The sequence below is a fragment of the Narcine bancroftii genome, chromosome 2 (genome assembly GCF_036971445.1).
Source record: "Narcine bancroftii isolate sNarBan1 chromosome 2, sNarBan1.hap1, whole genome shotgun sequence".
NCBI lineage: Eukaryota > Metazoa > Chordata > Chondrichthyes > Torpediniformes > Narcinidae > Narcine > Narcine bancroftii.
Window position 1 is genome coordinate 231,634,276 of NC_091470.1, and position 21,697 is coordinate 231,655,972.

The window sequence follows — 21,697 nt, forward strand, 5'->3', positions numbered from 1 at the left end:
TTTCTATACCAACAATGTTTTTTCAAGATTTAAATAAAAGTGTAAGAAAATTATTTGGCGAGATTAAATGCCTTGGATGGCATTGGAAAAATTCACATGGAAATTCAATCGGTGGGATTTTGATTGCCTAATTTTAAAAATTACTATAAAGCAGCTCAACTTAGATTTTTGTCTTGTTATCAGACCGATGAAAAGACTGCATGGGTACAAATTGAAATGAGCAAAATAGGAGAAAGTAATTCTGAACATATGTTGTACAAATGGCATGAATGATTATTTAAAGAACAATCAGATACACCAATTCTGAGGCATATGCTAAAAATATGGAAGGAGTACATGCAGAAAGACCAATAAAGAAACATCAGTTGGTGAAAATGATATTAAATCAAAATCCTTCAATTCCTTTTACAGTTAATAATCTTTATTTTGATGTTTGCTGTAATTGTGGAATAAAAAGGATAAGGGACTTTTTTGAGATCTGTTTTTTTTAACTTTTGACCAAATAATACTATTTTCTCTTATTATCAACTTAAATTATACTTAAAAAGAAAGTTAGGGAAGAATTTTAAATGACCAGAACAAAGTCCATTTGAATATTTAATAACATATGTTAATTGAAAGATTTATTACAAATATGTATATAAAATTGCAAGAGACGATTCAGAAAAAAAGTATTTATTTAAATCTAAATTGAGATGGGAAAAAGATTGAAATTTACAGATTCAAGAAGAAGTATGGTCAAAATTATGTTATGAAAGTATAACTAATACAATTAATGTTAGAAATCAAATAGTACAATTTAATTTTTTTACATCATTTATATTATACTCCATATAAATTACATGGAATTAATTCAAATTGCTCTGATCAATGTTTTAGATGTAATAAAGAAGTAGGATCTTTCCTGCATGCAGTCTGGCAATGTGAAAAGGTAGATAGGTTTTGAAAGGATATAAGTATTTTATTGGGACGAGTTTTGAAGAAGCAAATTTTGAAGGATCCCAGAATATTTTTATTGGGAGATATTTCTCATTTGAAATTAGATACTTGTCAAAGTTTTTAAATATAGCAATAGCAAAGAAATGTATAGCTATAACGTGGAAATCAGATGATATTGCGGGGTTGAATAGATGGTGAACGGAATTATTAAATTGTATACCACAAAAAAGCGTATAATTTACAAAATCAACCAGAAAAAACTGATGTTTTGGAAACCCTATACAGATTTTATTGCTACTACTTTACCTACAGTGTCTGCCATTTCCCCACCCAACCCGCCCTAATTAGTTCATGGTTTAAGATTATGATTTAAATATGCAATTAACCAATTTAAAAGATATATGTTCATTAGACAGGCTTTTCTTACTTTTTTGAAGGTGGGAGAAAATGTGAAAAAATGCATACTTTTTGCTTTGTTTTTATTCTTATGATATGGATAAACACTGTACATGTATTGATGTAAATGAAAAAAAATAATTGGCAGTGTCAGAGCCACGGCATGCATTGAAGAAAAACTTTCTATGTTGGGGTCCAAATACTGGGGTCACCAGTGTCGCCAAGAATTCTATACTGAGCTACTATAGACGTCAGTGTACACATTGTGGAATTGCTGTACATGTTGACGATTTGATGTATACACTATGGAGTCCAGTGCAAGACTGACACCTCCAGGCTTGAATTACTACTTCAGTCACATGGACAGGAAGTGACATCATCACAGATAAAAAACCTGTGTTGGATGCCGGTCAATTTCCTGTGTTTTCCACAGCACGTCTGCCATTTTGGGAGCCAGTTCGCTTGCTGGTAAGTGGATCGCACAGTCCCATTATTTCAGGGTATCATAATATTTGGAACATTGCAATGGTATGTATGTTAAAGTAGTCATGTTTAGTACTTTGTTGCATATCCCTTGCATGCAATGACTACATGAAGGCTGTGATTCATAGACATCATCAGGTGCTGAGTATCTACTCTGGTGGTGCTTTGCCAGCCCTCCACTGCAGCCAGCTTCAGCTCCTGCTTGTTTCGGGGGCTTTCCCCCTGCTCTTCTGCATATCGAAGGTATGGTTAGTTGGATTTAGATCAGGTGATGGATGGCCATTCAAGAATTTTCCAGTTTTTTGCTTTGACAAAGTCCTTTGTTACTTTAGCAGTATGCTTGGGATTATTATCTTGCTGTAGGATGAAGTGCCATCCAATGAGTTTGGAGTCATTTGCCCGAACTTGAGCAGATAAGATGTTTCTATTGGTATGAACCCAGAGGACCCCAAAACCCAGCAGCAATAGAAATTCACCAAAAGTTACTTTTAATTATCTTTAAACATGAAAACAGGATCAAACTTTAACTTATTACTATTAACTATTATTGCTATTAACTTAACCCCCCCCCCCCTTCTAATTCTAAGCACATCTTCTTTGGCTTGGCTTCGCGGACGAAGATTTATGGAGGGGGTAAAAAGTCCACGTCAGCTGCAGACTCGTTTGTGGCTGACAAGTCCGATGCGGGACAGGCAGACACGATTGCAGCGGTTGCAGGGGAAAATTGGTTGGTTGGGGATGGGTGTTGGGTTTTTCCTCCTTTGCATTTTGTCAGTGAGGTAGGCTCTGCGGTCTTCTTCAAAGGAGGTTGCTGCCCGCCAAACTGTGAGGCGCCAAGATGCACGGTTTGAGGCGATATCAGCCCACATGCGGTGGTCAATGTGGCAGGCACCAAGAGATTTCTTTAGGCAGTCCTTGTACCTTTTCTTTGGTGCACCTCTGTCACGGTGGCCAGTGGAGAGCTCGCCATATAACACGATCTTGGGAAGGCGATGGTCCTCCATTCTGGAGACGTGACCCATCCAGCGCAGCTGGATCTTCAGCAGCGTGGACTCGATGCTGTCGACCTCTGCCATCTCGAGTACTTCGACGTTAGGGATGTAAGCGCTCCAATGGATGTTGAGGATGGAGCGGAGACAACGCTGGTGGAAGTGTTCTAGGAGCCGTAGGTGGTGCCGGTAGAGGACCCATGATTCGGAGCCGAACAGGAGTGTGGGTATGACAACGGCTCTGTATACGCTTATCTTTGTGAGGTTTTTCAGTTGGTTGTTTTTCCAGACTCTTTTGTGTAGTCTTCCAAAGGCGCTATTTGCCTTGGCGAGTCTGTTGTCTTTCTCATTGTCGATCCTTGCATCTGATGAAATGGTGCAGCCGAGATAGGTAAACTGGTTGACCGTTTTGAGTTTTGTGTGCCCGATGGAGATGTGGGGGGGCTGGCTGATGGAGGACCTCAGTTTTCTTCAGGCTGACTTCCAGGCCAAACATTTTGGCAGTTTCCGCAAAGCAGGACGTCAAGCGCTGAAGAGCTGGCTCTGAATGGGCAACTAAAGCGGCATCGTCTGCAAAGAGTAGTTCACGGACAAGTTTCTCTTGTGTCTTGGTGTGAGCTTGTAGGCGCCTCAGATTGAAGAGAGCAGCAGCGGCCCCGGCCCCGGTCCGGGCGAAGGGTAGACGGCGGCGGCCCCGATACGGGCAGGAGCAAGGGGGAGACGGCGGCCCCGGCCTCGGTCGAGTGTGACAGGCGGAGGCCCCGGTCCGGACAGGGAGTGGGAGGCGGCGGCCCCAGTCCAGGCACAGGGAGAGCAGCAGCGGCCCCGGCCCCGGTCCTGGCGAAGGGTAGACGGCGGCGGCTTCGATCCGGGCAGGAGCAAGGGGGAGACGGCGGCCCCGGCCTCGGTCGAGTGGGGCAGGGGGAGGCCCCGATCCGGGCAGAGAGTGGGAGGCGGCGGCCCCAGTCCAGGCACAGGGTGAGCTGCGGCGGCCTCGGCCCCGGTCCGGGCAGTATGGACCGACCTAGGAGGGGAGGCAGGCCCCTCCAGCCCGGGTAAGAAACCTGCATAGGAGAAGGCCACTCCGATATAAAACCATATCTAAGCACATATGTATGTAATATATACAAGTTCAAAAAAAGTTATTTGATTCACAGTCCAATCTCACTTCTCACTCCTCCAAGTTCACTGGTGGCATGTAATTCTTATACTGTACACAGAATTTAACATTTATGAATTTCACCAGGTTTTGGTGCTTGAAAGGTCATTGGTTACCGCTCATGAAGGTTCTTGTCAGTTTTTAGAGAGAGATTTGTAACTCATTGGACACCCACAAATGATCCCTTTCGATCAGCCACTTCAGTGTCTTGCCGAAGAAACTTCCCCATCAGGGTTTTCCAGGTCACCATAGAGTTCCTTTTTGTTTCCCTTATTTCAAGTGAAGCATTATACAGCCAGCCATCTCCTCTTGTATGGATCACAAGGCTTTGACCAGGCTGAACTAAGAACTCACAACCCATCTTCAAAATGAGGTTTTTCCACAAGCTTGCCAGCTTGTCCTGTTCCAGTCCCAGCTGCTGCTGCTGAACTGTAGAACTGAACTCTGAGAAAACCACATGACTCTCTTAGCATAGCCAACTGCACTCAGACAGACTGGGGCTCCAGACCTAATCTTCTGAGCTCGTCCATCTGTTGTTTTACAAAACAATAATCTATCACTCCACAGTATATTTCATTAACACCTACTTGTGAAGTCCTTGTAGGCATTCGTCAAAGTTTGTGCAAAGGCACTCGAGCCTGAACTGTCTGGCTTGAGCAGAGCTCCAGTATTTTAAATGAGATCTGTTTTGAAGTGTTTGTATGTGACCTACACTAAAAAAAACTGCCACAATTGATCTCCTATAAAACATATCTATATGCAATATAAAATATAACATAAACTGTCACACTATTACATCTCAGAATTCATTTTGCTACTGCAATCAGCAGTTAAATCATCAATGAAAATAAGTGCGCCAGTACCCGTGACAGCCATACATGCCCAGGCCGTAACACAACTTCTCCATATTTCACAGTTGAGGTGGTATGCTTTGCATCTTGGCAGTTCCTTTACACTTCCACACTTTTCTCTTGCCATCACTCTAATACAGGTTAATCTTGGTCTCATCCATCCTCAAGTCCTTTTTCCAGAATTCTGCAGGCTCTTTTAAATACTTGGCAAACTGTAATCTGGCCATCCTTTTTCTGTGGCTGACTAGTAGTTTTCAACTTGCAATGTACTCTCTGTATTTCTGTTCACAAAGTCTTCTGTGGACAGTAGTCATTGACACATCCACACCTGCCTTCTGAAGAATGTTTCTGATCTGTCGGACAGGGCATTTGGGGATTTTTCTTCATGATGATGAGAATTCTGACATCATCAGTAGAAGTCTTCCTTAGCCTACCAGTGTCTTTGTGATTATTGACCTCACCAGTACGCTCTTTCTTCTTAATGATGTTCAAACAGTTGATTTTGATAATCCTAAGGTTTGGGCAATGTCTCTTACTGTTTAATTCTTAATTTTCAGCCTCTTAATGGCTTCTTTGAATTTCAATGGCATCACTCTGGTCCGCTTGTAAAATGGCAACTGCAAACTTCAAAGATGATCAAAAGCTCAGAAACAAACCTAGCTATCTTATACTTGCACCAACAAAGCAATTAAACATACCTGAGTAATCAAACACCCATGAAGCCAAATGTCCCAAACAGAATAGTGCCCTGAAATGGGAGAACTATGTATAAAAAGTGCTGTAATTTCTACATGGTCAAACCAAAATGTATACAATAACCCTGAATAAAATCTGAAATGTGCACTTTAATCACGTGAATTATCTGATAACAAATTTAAAACTGAGGCACTGGGGCAAATAAAGGAAAAAGAAGTGTCTTTGTCCAAAACATTATGTCGGGCATTGTATTGTCAGTGATGATATTTCTGAACAACAATGTCCTGTTGCTATTTTTGCTAATGGAATTTCTCCTGCAATATGATATTTTTTATCCCACTGAATAAGTATTATTGAGGATTTTCCAATCAGATGAACTTCTGACAGGTTAGCCTAGCCATATGGATGAGCCACATGAACATCACTCTTAAGTTTGTATTTGCAGAACTATTTGAAAAGTTGATCTGTTACATTGCTAAAATGAAAGTTTTTGATAGTAAATCACTTGTTTGAAAGGTAAATATGTAAGAGTTAAAATTCCCATTGCATAATTCTCATTCAAAATATTTATCTGATTATAAGTAGCTGATGCTATCAATACAACAAAAGGGCCAAATGTGGTTGCTATAAGATAAACCCCATTTGGAATATTTACTCACCAAACCATTGGAGTTTGGAGATTCATCTCATCCCTAACTAAGATCCATTATATATACGTGTATGTATATATAGTTTGCTTTCATTGTTTGTGAACAAATTATTTGTCTTTGTTTTATTGTACTGTGCTATTTGCTTCATTTCAGTAGATTGGTCTGATTTATTAATCAACTAAATTTGCATTGTTTGAATATGATCCGTTTATTTAGGAAAACTAAAGTGATATGCATATATCTCTGGCAATTTTGTCCTAGTTCAATATACTATGATGTTCTATTTAGTTGTATTTAAAACATAGAACAGTACATTACAGTACACTAAAGGCTCTTTGGACCACAATGTTGTGCTGGCCTTTAGACCCTGCCTCCCACATAACCCTCCACTTTAAATTCCTCCATATACTTGTCTCGTGGTCTCTTGAAATTCACCAATGAACCTGCTTCCACCACTGACCCAAGTAGTGCATTCCATGCACTAACCACTCTCTGGGTAAAAAAATGTCCCTCTAATATCTCCCTTGAACTTCGTACCCATTACTTTAAAGCCATGCCCTCTTGTATCGAGCAGTGGTGCCCTGGGAGAGGTGCTGGCTGTCCACTCTATCTATTCCTCTTAATATCTTGTATACATCTAACATGCCACCTCTCATCCTCCTTCTTTCCAAAGTGTAAAGCCCCAGCTCCCTTAATCTCTGCTCATAATGCAAAATCTCTAAACCAGGTATCATCCTGGTAAATCTCTTCTGCACCCTTTCCAACACTTCCACATCATTCCTATAATGAAGTGACCAGAACTAAACACAGTACTCCAAGTGTGGTCCAACCAAAGTCTCATAGACCTATCCATCATTACCTCACTGCTCGTAAACTCAGTCCTTCAATTTATGAAAGCTAACACCCATAAGTTTTCTTAACTACCCTGTCTACCTGTGAGGCAACTTTCATGGACCCCCAGATCCCTCTGCTCATCAACACTACCAAGAATCCTACCATTATCTTTGGAGTTTGTCCTTCCAAAGTATACCACCTCACACTTCTCCAGATTGAACTCCATCTGCCACATCTCAGCCCAGTTCTGCAACCTATCAATGTCAGTCTGCAATCTTCTACAATCCTCTACCTTATCCACAACCTTTATGTTGTTTACAAGTTTGTCAACCCACCTTTCTACCCCATCATCCAAGTCGTTAATAAAAATCACGAAAAACAAAGGTCCCAGAACCGATCTTTGAGGGTCTCCACAAGACACAACCCTCCAATCCGAATGTACTCCCTTCACCACAACCTGCTTTCCACAGGCAAGCCAATTCTGAATCCACATACCCAAGCTTCCCTGGATCACATGCTTTATGACTTTTTGAATAAGCCTACCATGTGGAACCTTGTCAAATGCCTTACTATGATCCATGTAGACCACATCCACTGCATTATCCTCATCAATATGTCTGGTCACTTCCTCAAAGAACTCTTATCAGGCTTGTTGGACATGATCTTCCCTTCACAAAGTCCCTGATCAGACCATGATTCTCTAAATGCCTATAGAACCTATCTCTAAGAATCCTTTCCAACAGCTTGCCCACCACAGACATAGGGCTCACTGGTCTATAATTACCTGGATTTTTCCTAACACCTTTTATGAACAAGGGGACAACATTTGCCACCCTCCAATCCTCTGCTACTATTTTTGTGGATAATGAGGACACAAAGAACCAAGCCAGAGGCTCAGAAATCTCCTCCCTCGCCTCGTGAGCAGCCTAGAGAATATTCCTTCAGGCTCAGGGAACTTAACCATACTAATGCATTTTAACTGCTACAACACATTGTCTCCCTTAATATCAGCATGCTCTGTCTAGAGCATTTATCCCACCCATATTGTCCTCACCGTGGTGAAGGTCCCTCTCCTTGGTGAATACTGAGGAAAGGTATTAAACATAGAAACATAGAAGATAGGAGCAGGAGTAGGTCATTCGACCCTTCGAGCCTGCTCCGCCATTCAACGAGATCATGGCTGATCTTAAAGTTCATTACCCCATCCCCGCCTTCTCTCCGTAACCTTTAATACCCTTATACTGAAGAAATATATCTAATTCCCTCTTAAATATATTTAATGAACCTGCCTCTACTGCCCTCTGTGGCAATGAATTCCACAGATTCACCACCCTCTGGGAAAAGAAATTCCTCCTCATCTCGGTCCTGAATGGTTTGCCTATTATCCTCAAACCATGGCCCCGGGTTCTGGATTTTCCCATCGTTGGAAACATCCTATCTGCATCCATTCTGTCCAGTCCTGCCAGAATTTTATATGTCTCTGAGATCCCCTCTCAATCTTCTAAACTCCAGGGAGTACAATCCCAATTTGTGCAATCTTTCCTCATAAGTCATCCTGCCATTCCAGGTATCAGCCTGGTGAATCGCCTCTGCACTCCCTCCATTGCAAGAACATCCTTCCTTAGATAAGGTGACCAAAACTGCACACAATACTCCAGGTGTGGTCTCACCAAGGCCCTATACAGCTGCAGTAAGGAATCCTTGTTCCTATACTCAAACCCTCTTGATATGAAGGCCAACATACCATTTTCCTTTTTAACCGCCTGCTGTACCTGCATGCTCGCCTTCAGAGACTGGTGTACAAGTACCCCTAGGTCTCTCTGCACTTCCCCATCTCTTAATCTATTGCCACTCAAATAGTAATCTGCTCTCCGGTTTATATTACCAAAGTGGATAACCTCACATTTATCCACATTGTAGTGCATTTGCCATGTATCTGTCCAGTCCCTCAATTTATCCAAATCACACTGGAGCTTCCTGACCCCCTCTTCCGTGCACACAACCCCTCCTAGCTTAGTGTCATCTGCAGATTTGGAGATATTACATCCAATCCCCTCATCCAGATCATTAATGTAAATTGTGAACAGCTGGGGTCCCAGAACAGATCCCTGTGGCACCCCACTGGTCACCGCCTGGCACTCAGAAACCGAGCCATTTATCCCAACTCTCTGTCTTCTACCTGCCAGCCAGTTCTCAATCCACATCAATACTTTGCCCCCAATCCCATGAGCCTTGATTTTGGAAGCCAGTCGTTTATACGGGACCTTATCGAAGGCCTTTTGGAAGTCCAGGTACACCACACCCACTGGCTCTCCCCCATCTATTTTACCTGTCACCATCTCAAAGAATTCCAATAGATATGTCAAGCACGATTTACCTTTTGTAAATCCATGTTGACTCCATTCGATCCCTTCTCTGCTAGTCATATGCTCCGCTATTACATCCTTAATAATGGATTCCATCATTTTGCCCACTACTGATGTAAGGCTCACCGGCTGATAATTCCCTGCTTTTTCTCTACCCCCCTTTTTAAATAGTGGGGTAACATTAGCTACCCTCCAATCCATGGGTACTGATCCTGAGTCTATCGAGTTCTGGAAAATAATTCTTAAAGCATCTGCTATCTGAATGGCCACTTCCTTAAGTACCCTAGGATGTAGATTATCAGGCCCTTGGGATTTATCTGCCTTCAATCCTATCAATTTCCCTTAGACCATGTCCTTAGAGATACTGATTTCTTTCAGTTCCTCCCTTGCATTAGTCTCTATGTTTCCCAACATCCTTGGGAGGTTATTTGTATCCTCTCTTGTAAAAACAGAACTAAAGTAAGAATTTAATTGGTCTGCCATTTCCTTATTCCCCATTATATATTCCCCTGATTCCAACTGCAAGGAACCTACTCTGGATTTCACCAATCTTTTCCTCTTGACATATTTATAAAAGCTTTTGCAGTCGGTTTTAATATTTGTCGCAAGCTTTCGTAATTTATTTTTGCTCTCTTGATTAATCCCTTTGTACTCCTTTGCTGCATCTTGAACTGCTCCCAGTCTTCGGTTGCGGTACTTTTTTTGGCCAATTGATATGCTCTCTCTGTGGACCCAATGCTGTCTCTAATTTCCCTTGTTAACCACGGTTGAGTCACCTTTTTTGGTTTATTTTTATGCCAAGCCGGTATAAATGATTTTTGCAATTTCTCCATTAGATCTGTGAATGCTTTCCATTGTCAACTCCCCCATAAACACCACCCAATCAATCTTACTCATCTCCCGTCTCATACCATCATAATTCCCTTTATTTAAATTCAGGACCTTAGTCTCAGTTTTAATTTCTTCACTCTCCATGTCGAGTGAGAATTCGATCATATTGTGATCGCTCCTACCTCGTACCACAAGATTGTTGATTAGCATTCATTGAACACCTCACCCACTTCCACAGCCTCCAGGCATATAACAGTGGTTCATTGTGTATTATGGCCTTAAGGATTTCTGCATGTTAAATATATATTTCATGTGTTCAATGCAATTATTATTCTTGCTTACAATAACATGAATCTATTTATATTTGTATTTTGTAAAAGTTGAAAATGTATACATGGTGGCCTTGTATGTTAAATTCTATGGATCATATTTGCTATTGGTTGTGCACATATTTTTCAGTCTTCTGCAGTATTTCTGATGGGCAAAATGCCAAAAATGATAATCAATCTTGTGTAATGATGTACTGACAAAACCAAAGTATTGGCAAAATTTTTCAAAGTACTGAGAAATACAAAGCCTACTGTTCCATTGGAGCTAATGTTTTCCCCACATCACTACATGCATATCAGTTGTTACTAAGTTTGGTTAACTGCCCTATTGACTACATGTTAATGTTAGCGATATTTTAAATTACAAGGGAAATATTGCATATTTCATTAACATAATTTTATATTCATGTTATGAGATTTTTGGATAAACGCCATTACAGTTGCATGAAGGTCAGCATCGTCTTCTGAAAACTTTGATCCTGGAGTGTTATTACAAATAAAAAATTAACAGTTGAAATCCTTAAACATAATATCCCTTTAAAACGTGATTTCTCTGAAGAAGGAAGCTCTAATCTATTTCAACAAAATTTATGTTGTCTGTATTAATCGCTAATGATCCAGTAGGATTCATCAGAGTGACCATGAATCTTATTAAAAAGGGAATAAGAATTATATTTGTTAAGCCACTGGAATATTTGGCAAAATCTTGGTTTCATTTTTAGTGAAAGGCTTACATCATTTCATAGGAAGTGAATAATAATGGGCTTGTGAGGGATAAGATCTTTAGTTTTAATAATTATTTTAAAACTTGATTTGAAATTTAGATCTTACAATAGAGTCTAAAGCAACTTTCCTCAATGGGAACCCAACAGCCTCCCTGGGCGCACCAGCACATTTAAGTAAAGGCCAAGTTTTCTTTTCACCTCACATAACATAAATGTCTATTTTTTTAATGTTGTTAGTAGGAGAGAAGTATAAAAGAAACCAAAACTTGACTGCTTCACAGGGAAGGGGGAACATAAAATTTGAGTAGTCCAGGAGTTGGTGGAGGGGGTGGGGGGGAAGAGGGGGAACATGGTCATAAAAAGATTGAGATTGGATGGTCTAAAGTTCGTCATAAAGTTGGTATGTTTGAAAATGCCATACCGGTGAACAACAGAATTCTAGCAGAAAGCCAACAAATAAAGTTGCAAGAAAAAATTTTCTTTCTTCATTAAGATGTAAAGAAGCAAACTTGTTCTAAGGTAAATTTCTAATGGCATTTATTCCAATGATGTGTTCTTTCCATTGTTCATCTTGATTTGGACTAAATTTAATCCAACAATTTTAAATTTATGATTGAGTCTCACCCAAAGATTGTCTTTTATAACTATAGGAATAAAGTGTTGCATATCATGTCACCAGGGAATTGCTTGTTAAAGTGCACCAAAAAGGTGTAATTTTTTTTTGCATGCAAACAAAATATTTGACCTTTTACAGTTGAACAAAAATCCAAGACTACTCTAAAATTACCTAATCTGTGTTTTCTCAGAGCAACATTTCTGACCCTACTAAAATAAAATGTAACCAATAAAATGACGTGATAAGCAGGATCAGGTGCAAGTTGTATGACAATACTCAGTTGTTGGCAACTTTTATGCACTCATTAAGGAAGGCAGAAGAGTACAAACAAGGATTGTATTTAAATTAAAATTTTGTACAATGCTTTCTCCCAATGAGACTTCTGTGTGCATTTATACTGATCCATTAAACTATTTCGATTAAAGTCCGATAAGTGTGTGCCACATTAAAAAAAACCTTATTCGTGGATTGATCAATTTCTATCAATCCATGGAATGTGTTTCTGATCACCAATATTTGCTGAACCTTAGCATGAGGAGCAGCACATTTAATGATCGAAGCACTGTACAACTGACTCAATTTTTTAAAATTTCACTGTCCTTTAGATTTTTCCACCCCTTGAAGTGATTTCTTTTCAGTGACATTTTTTCCCACTGTGAACTAATGCAGGTATTTCTAAGGTGCAGTGACAATGCTTGAATAATGATAGCATTTTTACTATGTATATTCATTCTCATTTAGAGCCTGCATTTTATTCGCTGCATGTTTCCATCTAATCCGACCCAAAGCTCTACTGAATGTGGAATATAAGTATTAAGTTCTTTAATGTTGCACCCTTTTGACTTTAGAAAACCTAACGGAAAACTAAAAGACAATTGTATTGAATGTCAGTGTGATTTTTAATTTGGATGCCAACCAATTGCTTTTCAGAACCAACTAAAGTAAGAGGAAAATGAAAATAATTGTGATGATCCTATGAAGCAGGCAATTTAACAGGAGGTTAAGATGGATTGACTATGTTTCAAAAAGTGCAAAAGAAAAGTGGTAAAAGAAAACAAATCACATGCAGGAACTGATCTTATCCTTTCTACAACTTAACATATTGGCAATTTTGCAAACATTCCAGTGAAGGAGTTTTAGTATATAATTGTCCTGTTGAATTGTCACTCTTTAGAATGATGCTAAAGTCTCTCTTCTGTCTCTTTACAAAGAACCAGCTGATCAGAATAATGAAATCTTGACTTTGACATCAATATTGATGTGAGCCCTGTTGAACCTACTGGATCATCTGGTGCTACAAATTTGTCTTCATTGTCTACTGTAATGTATGAAATTTGAGAAACAGAGGAAGCACTCAGCTGAATACAAATCTAGTCCCAGAAACATCAAATATTTATGATGTAATGTAATTTTAGTCACATAAAAATATTTGCAAGTTTCAGGTTATAATTGCATACTTGAAATGAACATTTCTAGTCATTATATTTCAAAAAATCACATTTAATTAGATGTTTAAAGAAAAACATAATTAAATTATTTGGAAATTTATTTGTAAGCTAGTGATAGAGACATTGTAGTTTGTTAACCCTATTATTGAACCTGGCTTGATTTAAAATAATTTTCAATAATTTAAAAAAAATTTCATAAATAAAAACTAGTAACACCAATTTTTAAATGAAAAAGTGTTTTACATAAAAGATAAATGCTGCTTCGGTTGAACTGATTAAACATTTTAGTCAGTGGGCAGACATCTCTCCACCTCTCTTGCATTTTCAACCATCAGAGAGAAGCTGCATTTCACCATGATGTGCTGTTGGTCTGTAAATTTGCTATTTTATAACTTAATTTAGATGTTTAGCTCTTTACCTTTCTTACAGAAGAACAGTTGTATTCATTAAATAAAAGTTGATGAGTATCTAAACTTTAGATATGAAATTAGGGTTCCCATTTTTATCAGCCAGTGCTTTGGTAACACCCAAACCCCAGATCAGATTAAGCATGGCCTTTTCTTAAAATTAAAGTGCCTTTGGTTTAAATCTGATGCTACTAGTATTTTTACATTTCCCACCTTTGAACTAACTCTGAATGAGGTTGCTAATTTTATAGTCGAAGCAATTTTGTAGAGTAGACTGATCCCAATTGATGCGCTGAATGATGACTAGACAAGAGCATATCAGTCTGCGCCGTCTTTCATAGAAACATAGAAGATAGGAGCAGGAGTAGGTCATTTGACCCTTCGAGCCTGCTCCGCCATTCAACGAGATCATGGCTGATCTTAAAGTTCAGTACCCCGTCCCCGCCTTCTCTCCGTAACCTTTAATACCCTTATACTGAAGAAATATATCCAATTCCCTCTTAAATATATTTAATGAACCTGCCTCTACTGCCCTCTGTGGCAATGAATTTCACAGATTCACCACCCTCTGGGTATAGAAATTCCTCCTCATCTCGGTCCTAAATGGTTTGCCTATTATCCTCAAACCATGGCCCCGGGTTCTGGATTTTCCCATCGTTGGAAACATCCTATCTGCATCCATTCTGTCCAGTCCTGCCAGAATTTTATATGTCTCTATGAGATCCCCTCTCAATCTTCTAAACTCCAGGGAGTACAATCCCAATTTGTGCAATCTTTCCTCATAAGTCATTCCTGCCATTCCAGGTATCAGCCTGGTGAATCACCTCTGCACTCCCTCCATTGCAAGAACATCCTTCCTTAGATAAGGTGACCAAAACTGCACACAATACTCCAGGTGTGGTCTCACCAAGGCCCTGTAAGGTATCCTTGTTCCTATACTCAAACCCTTTTGATATGAAGGCCAACGTACCATTTGCCTTTTTAACCGCCTGCTGTACCTGCATGCTCGCCTTCAGGGACTGGTGTACAAGTACCCCTAGGTCTCTCTGCACTTCCCCATCTATTAATCTATTGCCATTCAAATAGAAATCTGCCCTCCGGTTTGTATTACCAAAGTGGATAACCTCACATTTATCCACATTGTAGTGCATTTGCCATGTATCTGCCCAGTCCCTCAATTTATCCAAATCACACTGGAGCTTCCTGACCCCCTCTTCCGTGCACACAACCCCTCCTAGCTTAGTGTCATCTGCAAATTTGGAGATATTACATCCAATCCCCTCATCCAGATCATTAATGTAAATTGTGAACAGCTGGGGTCCCAGTACAGATCCCTGTGGTACCCCACTGGTCATCGCCTGCCACTCAGAAAACGAGCCATTTATCCCAACTCTCTGTCTTCTACCTGCCAGCCAGTTCTCAATCCACATCAATACTTTGCCCCCAATCCCATGAGCCTTGATTTTGGAAGCCAGTCATTTATGCGGGACTTTATCGAAGGCCTTTTGGAAGTCCAGGTACATCACACCCACTGGCTCTCCCCCATCTATTTTACCTGTCACCATCTCAAAGAATTCCAATAGATATGTCAAGCACGATTTACCTTTTGTAAATCCATGTTGACTCCGTCCGATCCTTTCTCTGCTAGTCATATGCTCCGCTATTACATCCTTAATAATGGATTCCATCATTTTGCCCACTACTGATGTAAGGCTCACAGGCCGATAATTCCCCGCTTTTTCTCTACCCCCCTTTTTAAATAGTGGGGTAACATTAGCTACCCTCCAATCCATGGGTACTGATCCTGAATCTATTGAGTTCTGGAAAATAATTCTTAAAGCATCTGCTATCTGAATGGCCACTTCCTTGAGTACCCTAGGATGTAGATTATCAGGCCCTTGGGATTTATCTGCCTTCAATCCCATCAATTTCCCCAAGACCATGTCCTTGAGATACTGATTTCTTTCAGTTCCTCCCTTGCATTAGTCTCTATGTTTCCCAACATCCTTGGGAGGTTATTTGTATCCTCTCATGTAAAAACAGAACTAAAGTAAGAATTTAATTGGTCTGCCATTTCCTTATTCCCCATTATATATTCCCCTGATTCCAACTGCAAGGAACCTACTCTGGATTTCACCAATCTTTTCCTCTTGACATATTTATAAAAGCTTTTGCAGTCGGTTTTAATATTTGTCGCAAGCTTTCGTAATTTATTTTTGCTCTCTTGATTAATCCCTTTGTACTCCTTTGCTGCATCTTGAACTGCTCCCAGTCTTCGGTTGCGGTACTTTTTTTGGCCAATTGATATGCTCTCTCTGTGGACCCAATGCTGTCTCTAATTTCCCTTGTTAACCACGGTTGAGTCACCTTTTTTGGTTTATTTTTATGCCAAGCCGGTATAAAAGATTTTTGCAATTTCTCCATTAGATCTGTGAATGCTTTCCATTGTCTATCCACAGTCAACTCCCTCATAAACACCAACCAATCAATCTTACTCAACTCCCGTCTCATTCCATCATAATTCCCTTTATTTAAATTCAGGACCTTAGTCTCAGTTTTAATTTCATCACTCTCCATGTCGGGTGAGAATCGATCATATTGTGATCGCTCCTACCCAAAGGGCCTCGCACAACAAGATTGCTGATTAGCCCCTTATCATTGCATAATACCCAATCTAAAATGGCCTGCTCCCGAGTTGGTTCCTCGACATATTGGTCTAGATAACTGTCCCGTAAACATTCAAGGAATTCCTCCTCCTCTGTATTTTTACCAATTTGACTAGTCCAATCTATATGCAAATTAAAGTTTCCCATGATGACAGCTGTTCCCTTATTGCACGCTTTTCTAATTTCTCTTTTAATGCCTTCCCTCACCTCTACACTACTATTTGGAGGCCTATATACCACCCCCACTAACGTTTTCTGCCCCTTGCTATTCCTCAGTTCTACCCATATAGATTCCACATCTTCTGAGTTAATATCCTTCCTGTCCCTTCTCTCACCATCAATACTACCCCACCCCCTTTTCTTTCTTGCCGATCCCTCCTAAATATCATATCCCGGGATGTTAAGTTCCTGCAGCCATGTTTCTGTAATCCCAATCAAATCATATTTGTTTATCTCAATTTCCACAGCTAATTCATCTACCTTGTTCCGAATGCTTCTTGCATTAAGATATAAAGCCTCCAGATTTGCTTTTTTCACCCTCCTTGCTCTTTCTGATTTTTTACTTTCGCTGCCTAACCTAACTTTTCCTGTTTTATCTTTTCTGTCCTTTGCCCTATCATACAGGTTCCCACCCACCTGCCAAATTAGTTTAAACCACACCCGACGGCTGTACAAAACCTAGCTGCCAATATATTGACCCTTTTTGGGTTTAGGTGTAACCCATCCTTCTTGTAGAGGTCATGCCTTCCCCAAAAGAGATCCCAATGATCCAAGAAGCCAAAACCCTGTCCTTTACACCAGCCCCTCAGCCACACATTCATTTTTCTTAACCTTCCATTTTTGTCCTCAGTTGCACTTGGCACAGGTAGCAAACCAGAGATCACCACCCTGGCTGTCCTATTTCTTAGTTTCTGTCCTAGCTCTCTGTAATCCTTTTTCAGTACTTCCTCCTTCTTTTTATCTATGTCATTGGTACCCACATGTACCAAGACATCAAGCTGTTCGTCTTCCCCTTTTAGAATACCCTGGATCCGATTTGAGATTTCCCGCACCCTTGCACCAGGGAGGCAGCACACCATGCGGGTATACCTATCTGGCTCACAGAATCTCCTGTCTGTATTTCTGACAATGGAGTCCCCAGTGACCACTGCATTCCTCTTTACTTTTTGGTCCACCATGCCAGGCTCAGTGCCAGTGACCTGGTCACTGCTGCCAGCTTCTGTCAGGTCATCTCCCTCAACAGCATCCAACAAAATATACCTGTTACTGAGAGGGATATTCACAGGTGTGCTCTCCATTTTCCTGGTATTTTTCTTCCCTCCCCTGACAGTTACCCACTTACCTGACACATCTGGTCTTGGGGTAACTATGTCCCTGAAAGTTGAATCTATCAACTCCTCACTTTCCCTTACCAGCTGTAGGTCCTCAACGTGCAGCTCCAGTTCCCCAACTCGGACCTTAAGGAACTGCATCTCGGTGCACCTGACGCAGATGTGGCTATTTGGGAGGGTGGGACTCACCCATGGTTTCCACATCTGACATCCAGTACAAAGCACTAACCCGATAGGCGTGGCTGAGCTAAAATAATGCCACTTACCCTTCTCCTCGCCTGCTTTTGCCTAAGCCTGTTGAGCCAAAGGCTGGAAGTCCCACTCCTTCAGTGCACTACTCACTCAGTGCGCCGCTCCTCGCTGGCCGCTCCCTCCCCTGTTACTCCTTTTACTGGCCCCTTGACCAATTAACCTTGACCAATTAACCCAGTCACTCTCTCCAAGCTCCTGCTCCTCTGACTCAGCTCAAACTCCAGCTGCTGCCTCCTCAGACTCCCAGCCTGATTTGAGTAGGCCCAAGCCCCAGTAAGTCCTTGTATTTAACTGCTTACCTCCACGTCACTCTCTCAGAGCTTGTCCTCCTTCGACTCCCACCTCGAATTTACATATAGATTGGACTAACCAAATTAGTAAGTCCAGCTATTTATTCTACTCACCCTCTGATGCTGTCTCTTGGCTCCTCCTCCTCTCACCCGACACCAGGCACTGACTCACTGTCTCCTCTGACCCTGAGTCTGACCTTACATCCAAAATTAAATCAATACCATTGTCAAATTTGTTTTAGAGGGCCCTGTTGTGATTGCTGTTTTATAATAAAAATAGTTGATCTGAAGTATTTTGATCCAAATTTAAAGTAGATTTACATAAACTGAGGAAAAAGTATTGCTACAGTTATCAATAAATTCTGTTAAGTAATCTCAACAATAGTGTCTGTTCCCACTCTAATATTTTATTTTTACCTCAAGTATATTCCAAGGAACCAAATTTTCCCTTTCCTAATTTTATTTGATATGGTGTTGCTCATTATCATTATCCAGAAGTATGGTGGTTTACAGATGTGGGATGATAACACACAGTTCTTCCCTACTAATACTTCATCTTGATCCATTCACAATTGTCTTGTTTGATATTATTTAGTAGTCCTTGCCTGTTAATATCTGGAAAAGCACAAAATATCCTCTAACTGAATATTGGAATAACCAAAAAATGTTTCTAAATTCCAATTAAAAATTCTGTTCTCTAGCTACTAACGCATCTGTCAACCAATTTACTCTGAGGCTGAACATTCTGGAATTTCTATCTCTTCATTGCGTTCAGTATTCTGCAAATGTTCCTTGCTAATCAAGGTTTACCTTAGTACCTGGTCATGTACTTCGGGTATATTGCTACTTTAAAATTGATATTTGAATAAAGTATCCAAAACTACAGTTCCACAGCAACTGTCAATTTCTTTAAATCTTTATTTCTACCATTTTGTTTCATAAAATGTACAAGCATTTCCCCCCCCACCCCTTTAAAGGTTATCATATCTTGAGGACCCATAATTTGTTTTAACTTGGAGTTAAGACATTTAGAATTCTGAACATTTGCTTGCCATGGAATAACTTGCAATTCAAAATTTGGTACTGCTCTCAGTTTTTCTTTAACAAATTTGTAGATGGGCACAAGCTTCAAGAATCTAAATGGAAAATGCATAGATTTTTATGTGACTAACTTTTCATATCAACATTAGTATTGTACTTGCGTAAATGTTTCATAATTAGTTTTTTATATTAAATTCTGTTTATAAGGAATACGTATGCCCTAATTTCAGATGCACAGCCTACAGAAGCTGAGAGAGAAGTATTTAATCAGGTGAATGTAGTGCTAAAGGATGCAGAGGGAATCTTGAATGATCTACAGTCGTACAGAGGTGCAGGACATGAAATAAGAGAGGTATTCTTTTGGTTTTTATTTTTTGTGCATTGATCAATAAATGAATGAGCGTTTGATGTCCAAAATCTCATAAATTCAAGATCTATGGAGAAAATTAAAATGCAGTTTGGAATGTCTCATAAAATCCTAACACACAGAAACAATTCCCTTATCAGCTTTTGGCAAACTAGTCAGATGCTACATTCATCATACTAAAGCGAGGGTATGATCAGTTCTTTTTATGTAGTACATTGGTAAGAAAGGTCTTGTATTTACATAATGTAGTTCACACCTTTCAGATATGCCTAAATACAGCATTAAATATGAAGTATGACATTGGTTGTTTTGAAGATAAGAGAAGCAAGCAATTTCTAAATAGCAATGGGATAGTGTGTGAACATTTGGAAGAGCTTGTGTATACATACTTACAAGTTATAAAGTGGTTTAAAAATTCCTAATGCTTGTGTGCCATCTGGCCCAGGAAAGGCAAGCTCTGGTACTTCAGAATGAATTCATAATATTCTCTTGTGGTATGATATCTTATCAGAAATGTCGAGATCATTGAACAAGCTCTAAGGAAACAGTATCAATTTAATTTCTTGCATAGCCTCTTTACTAGTTGACTTTCGATCTGCTTTGAGATTATGTGATTTCATTTTCCTCAATCTAAAATTAACAAGTCTCTATTTTAAAGGCAATACAGCATCCAAATGATGAAAATTTGCAAGAGAAAGCATGGAGTGCAGTATGTCCACTAGTAGGAAAACTGAAGAAGTTCTATGAGTTCTCCCAGAGATTAGGTACATTTTCTTTCATTCATACATGGGGCACAATGTGACTTTTCTTGCTTTATCAATAGGGTAATTATTAGAAGTGCAATATTGTGAACAAAATATATTGATTTTCAAGTTTCAACTTTTTCACCATTATGATGGATATAATGTATCCATCAAACATGATTTGTTATTAAAATGTTGAACTGGTATTTTTATTCAATGATTACACATGTTCATTGTAGTTTTGTTATTTGTGAAACACTGAAATTTTATTTTTGACTGATGTGGTTATGGAAAATCATTTACAGTTGTACGTCAGAAGAGATGTATAACTCTCAGTAAATAATTTATTTTATTGTTACATAAGATCAGATTTCCACATCAAGTGGAAGACTGTAGTGGGAAATAATGCCTTGAAATGTTTTGATTAATGGTGAGCCACTGACCTGCAAAATAAATTCCACCTAAGTTGTAACACTTACTGAAGGAAGCTGAGGACAGAAACAATGATGGTTTTATAGGGAATTATTGTGGAGAAAATGTCATGCAGCATACATTCTTTGAGTAGGCATTCATTTCCTATGGATTTACATGTGAAATTCAAACTAACAGAAACAGGACTTGGAAGATGTGGACTAACTAGACTGGAGAACAGGGAAGGACAGAGAAAAGGGTACATGGGAAGAGGAGCAGGGGAGATGAAATAGGAGTGAAATAGTTTTGTCAGGGTGGTGCAGGAAGAAGGGAAAGGAGAGTGAGTAATCTAAATGGATTGTGCAGTGAAATGACACGTTTGGAAAAGATCTGTGTGGTCATCTATATCTGAAGCCATAAGAGTGACGTCTTTAAATGACTACTTTTCACCTGTATTATGTTCTGAAACATAACAACATTACAAGAGACAATCTTGTAGATAACAGTGGATAAATTCCAGAGTCCTGATCTAGTGTAGCTAGAACTTGATGGGAAGCCAGTGAAGAAATTGCTGTGGCTCTGTAAAGATATGTATAATATATATATGTTAGCTCCAGAGTATTGGAGGAAGGCTAATACTGTGCCTTTATTTAAGGCTTGCAAGGACAAGCCAAGAAACTACAGGCTGATTGGGCTAACATTACATGGGAATTCTGAGAAATCCTGAGGATTTGGAAAGGCAAGAACTGATTGGGGATTGCCAGCAAGGCTGTATGGGAAGGAAATAGGGTCTTGTGAATTTGAGGTTTTTGAAGAGGTGATGAAGAAGACTGATGAGGGCACAGCGGATTATCTCCACGTGAACATTAGGAACGTT

At 39.7% G+C, this 21,697-nt stretch overlaps 1 protein-coding gene across 11 annotated transcripts in view; it reads left to right on the forward strand.

The window, feature by feature from the left end:
• fam49bb (family with sequence similarity 49 member Bb) overlaps nt 1–21,697 on the forward strand; it is a 212,746-nt gene that overhangs the window by 157,439 nt on the left and 33,610 nt on the right. For all 11 annotated transcript variants that reach the window (XM_069920518.1, XM_069920523.1, XM_069920517.1 and 8 more), the window contains 2 exons: nt 19,530–19,651; nt 20,325–20,430. In XM_069920518.1, the coding sequence (XP_069776619.1) occupies nt 19,530–19,651; nt 20,325–20,430 (228 nt within the window). The remainder of the gene's footprint in view (nt 1–19,529; nt 19,652–20,324; nt 20,431–21,697) is intronic.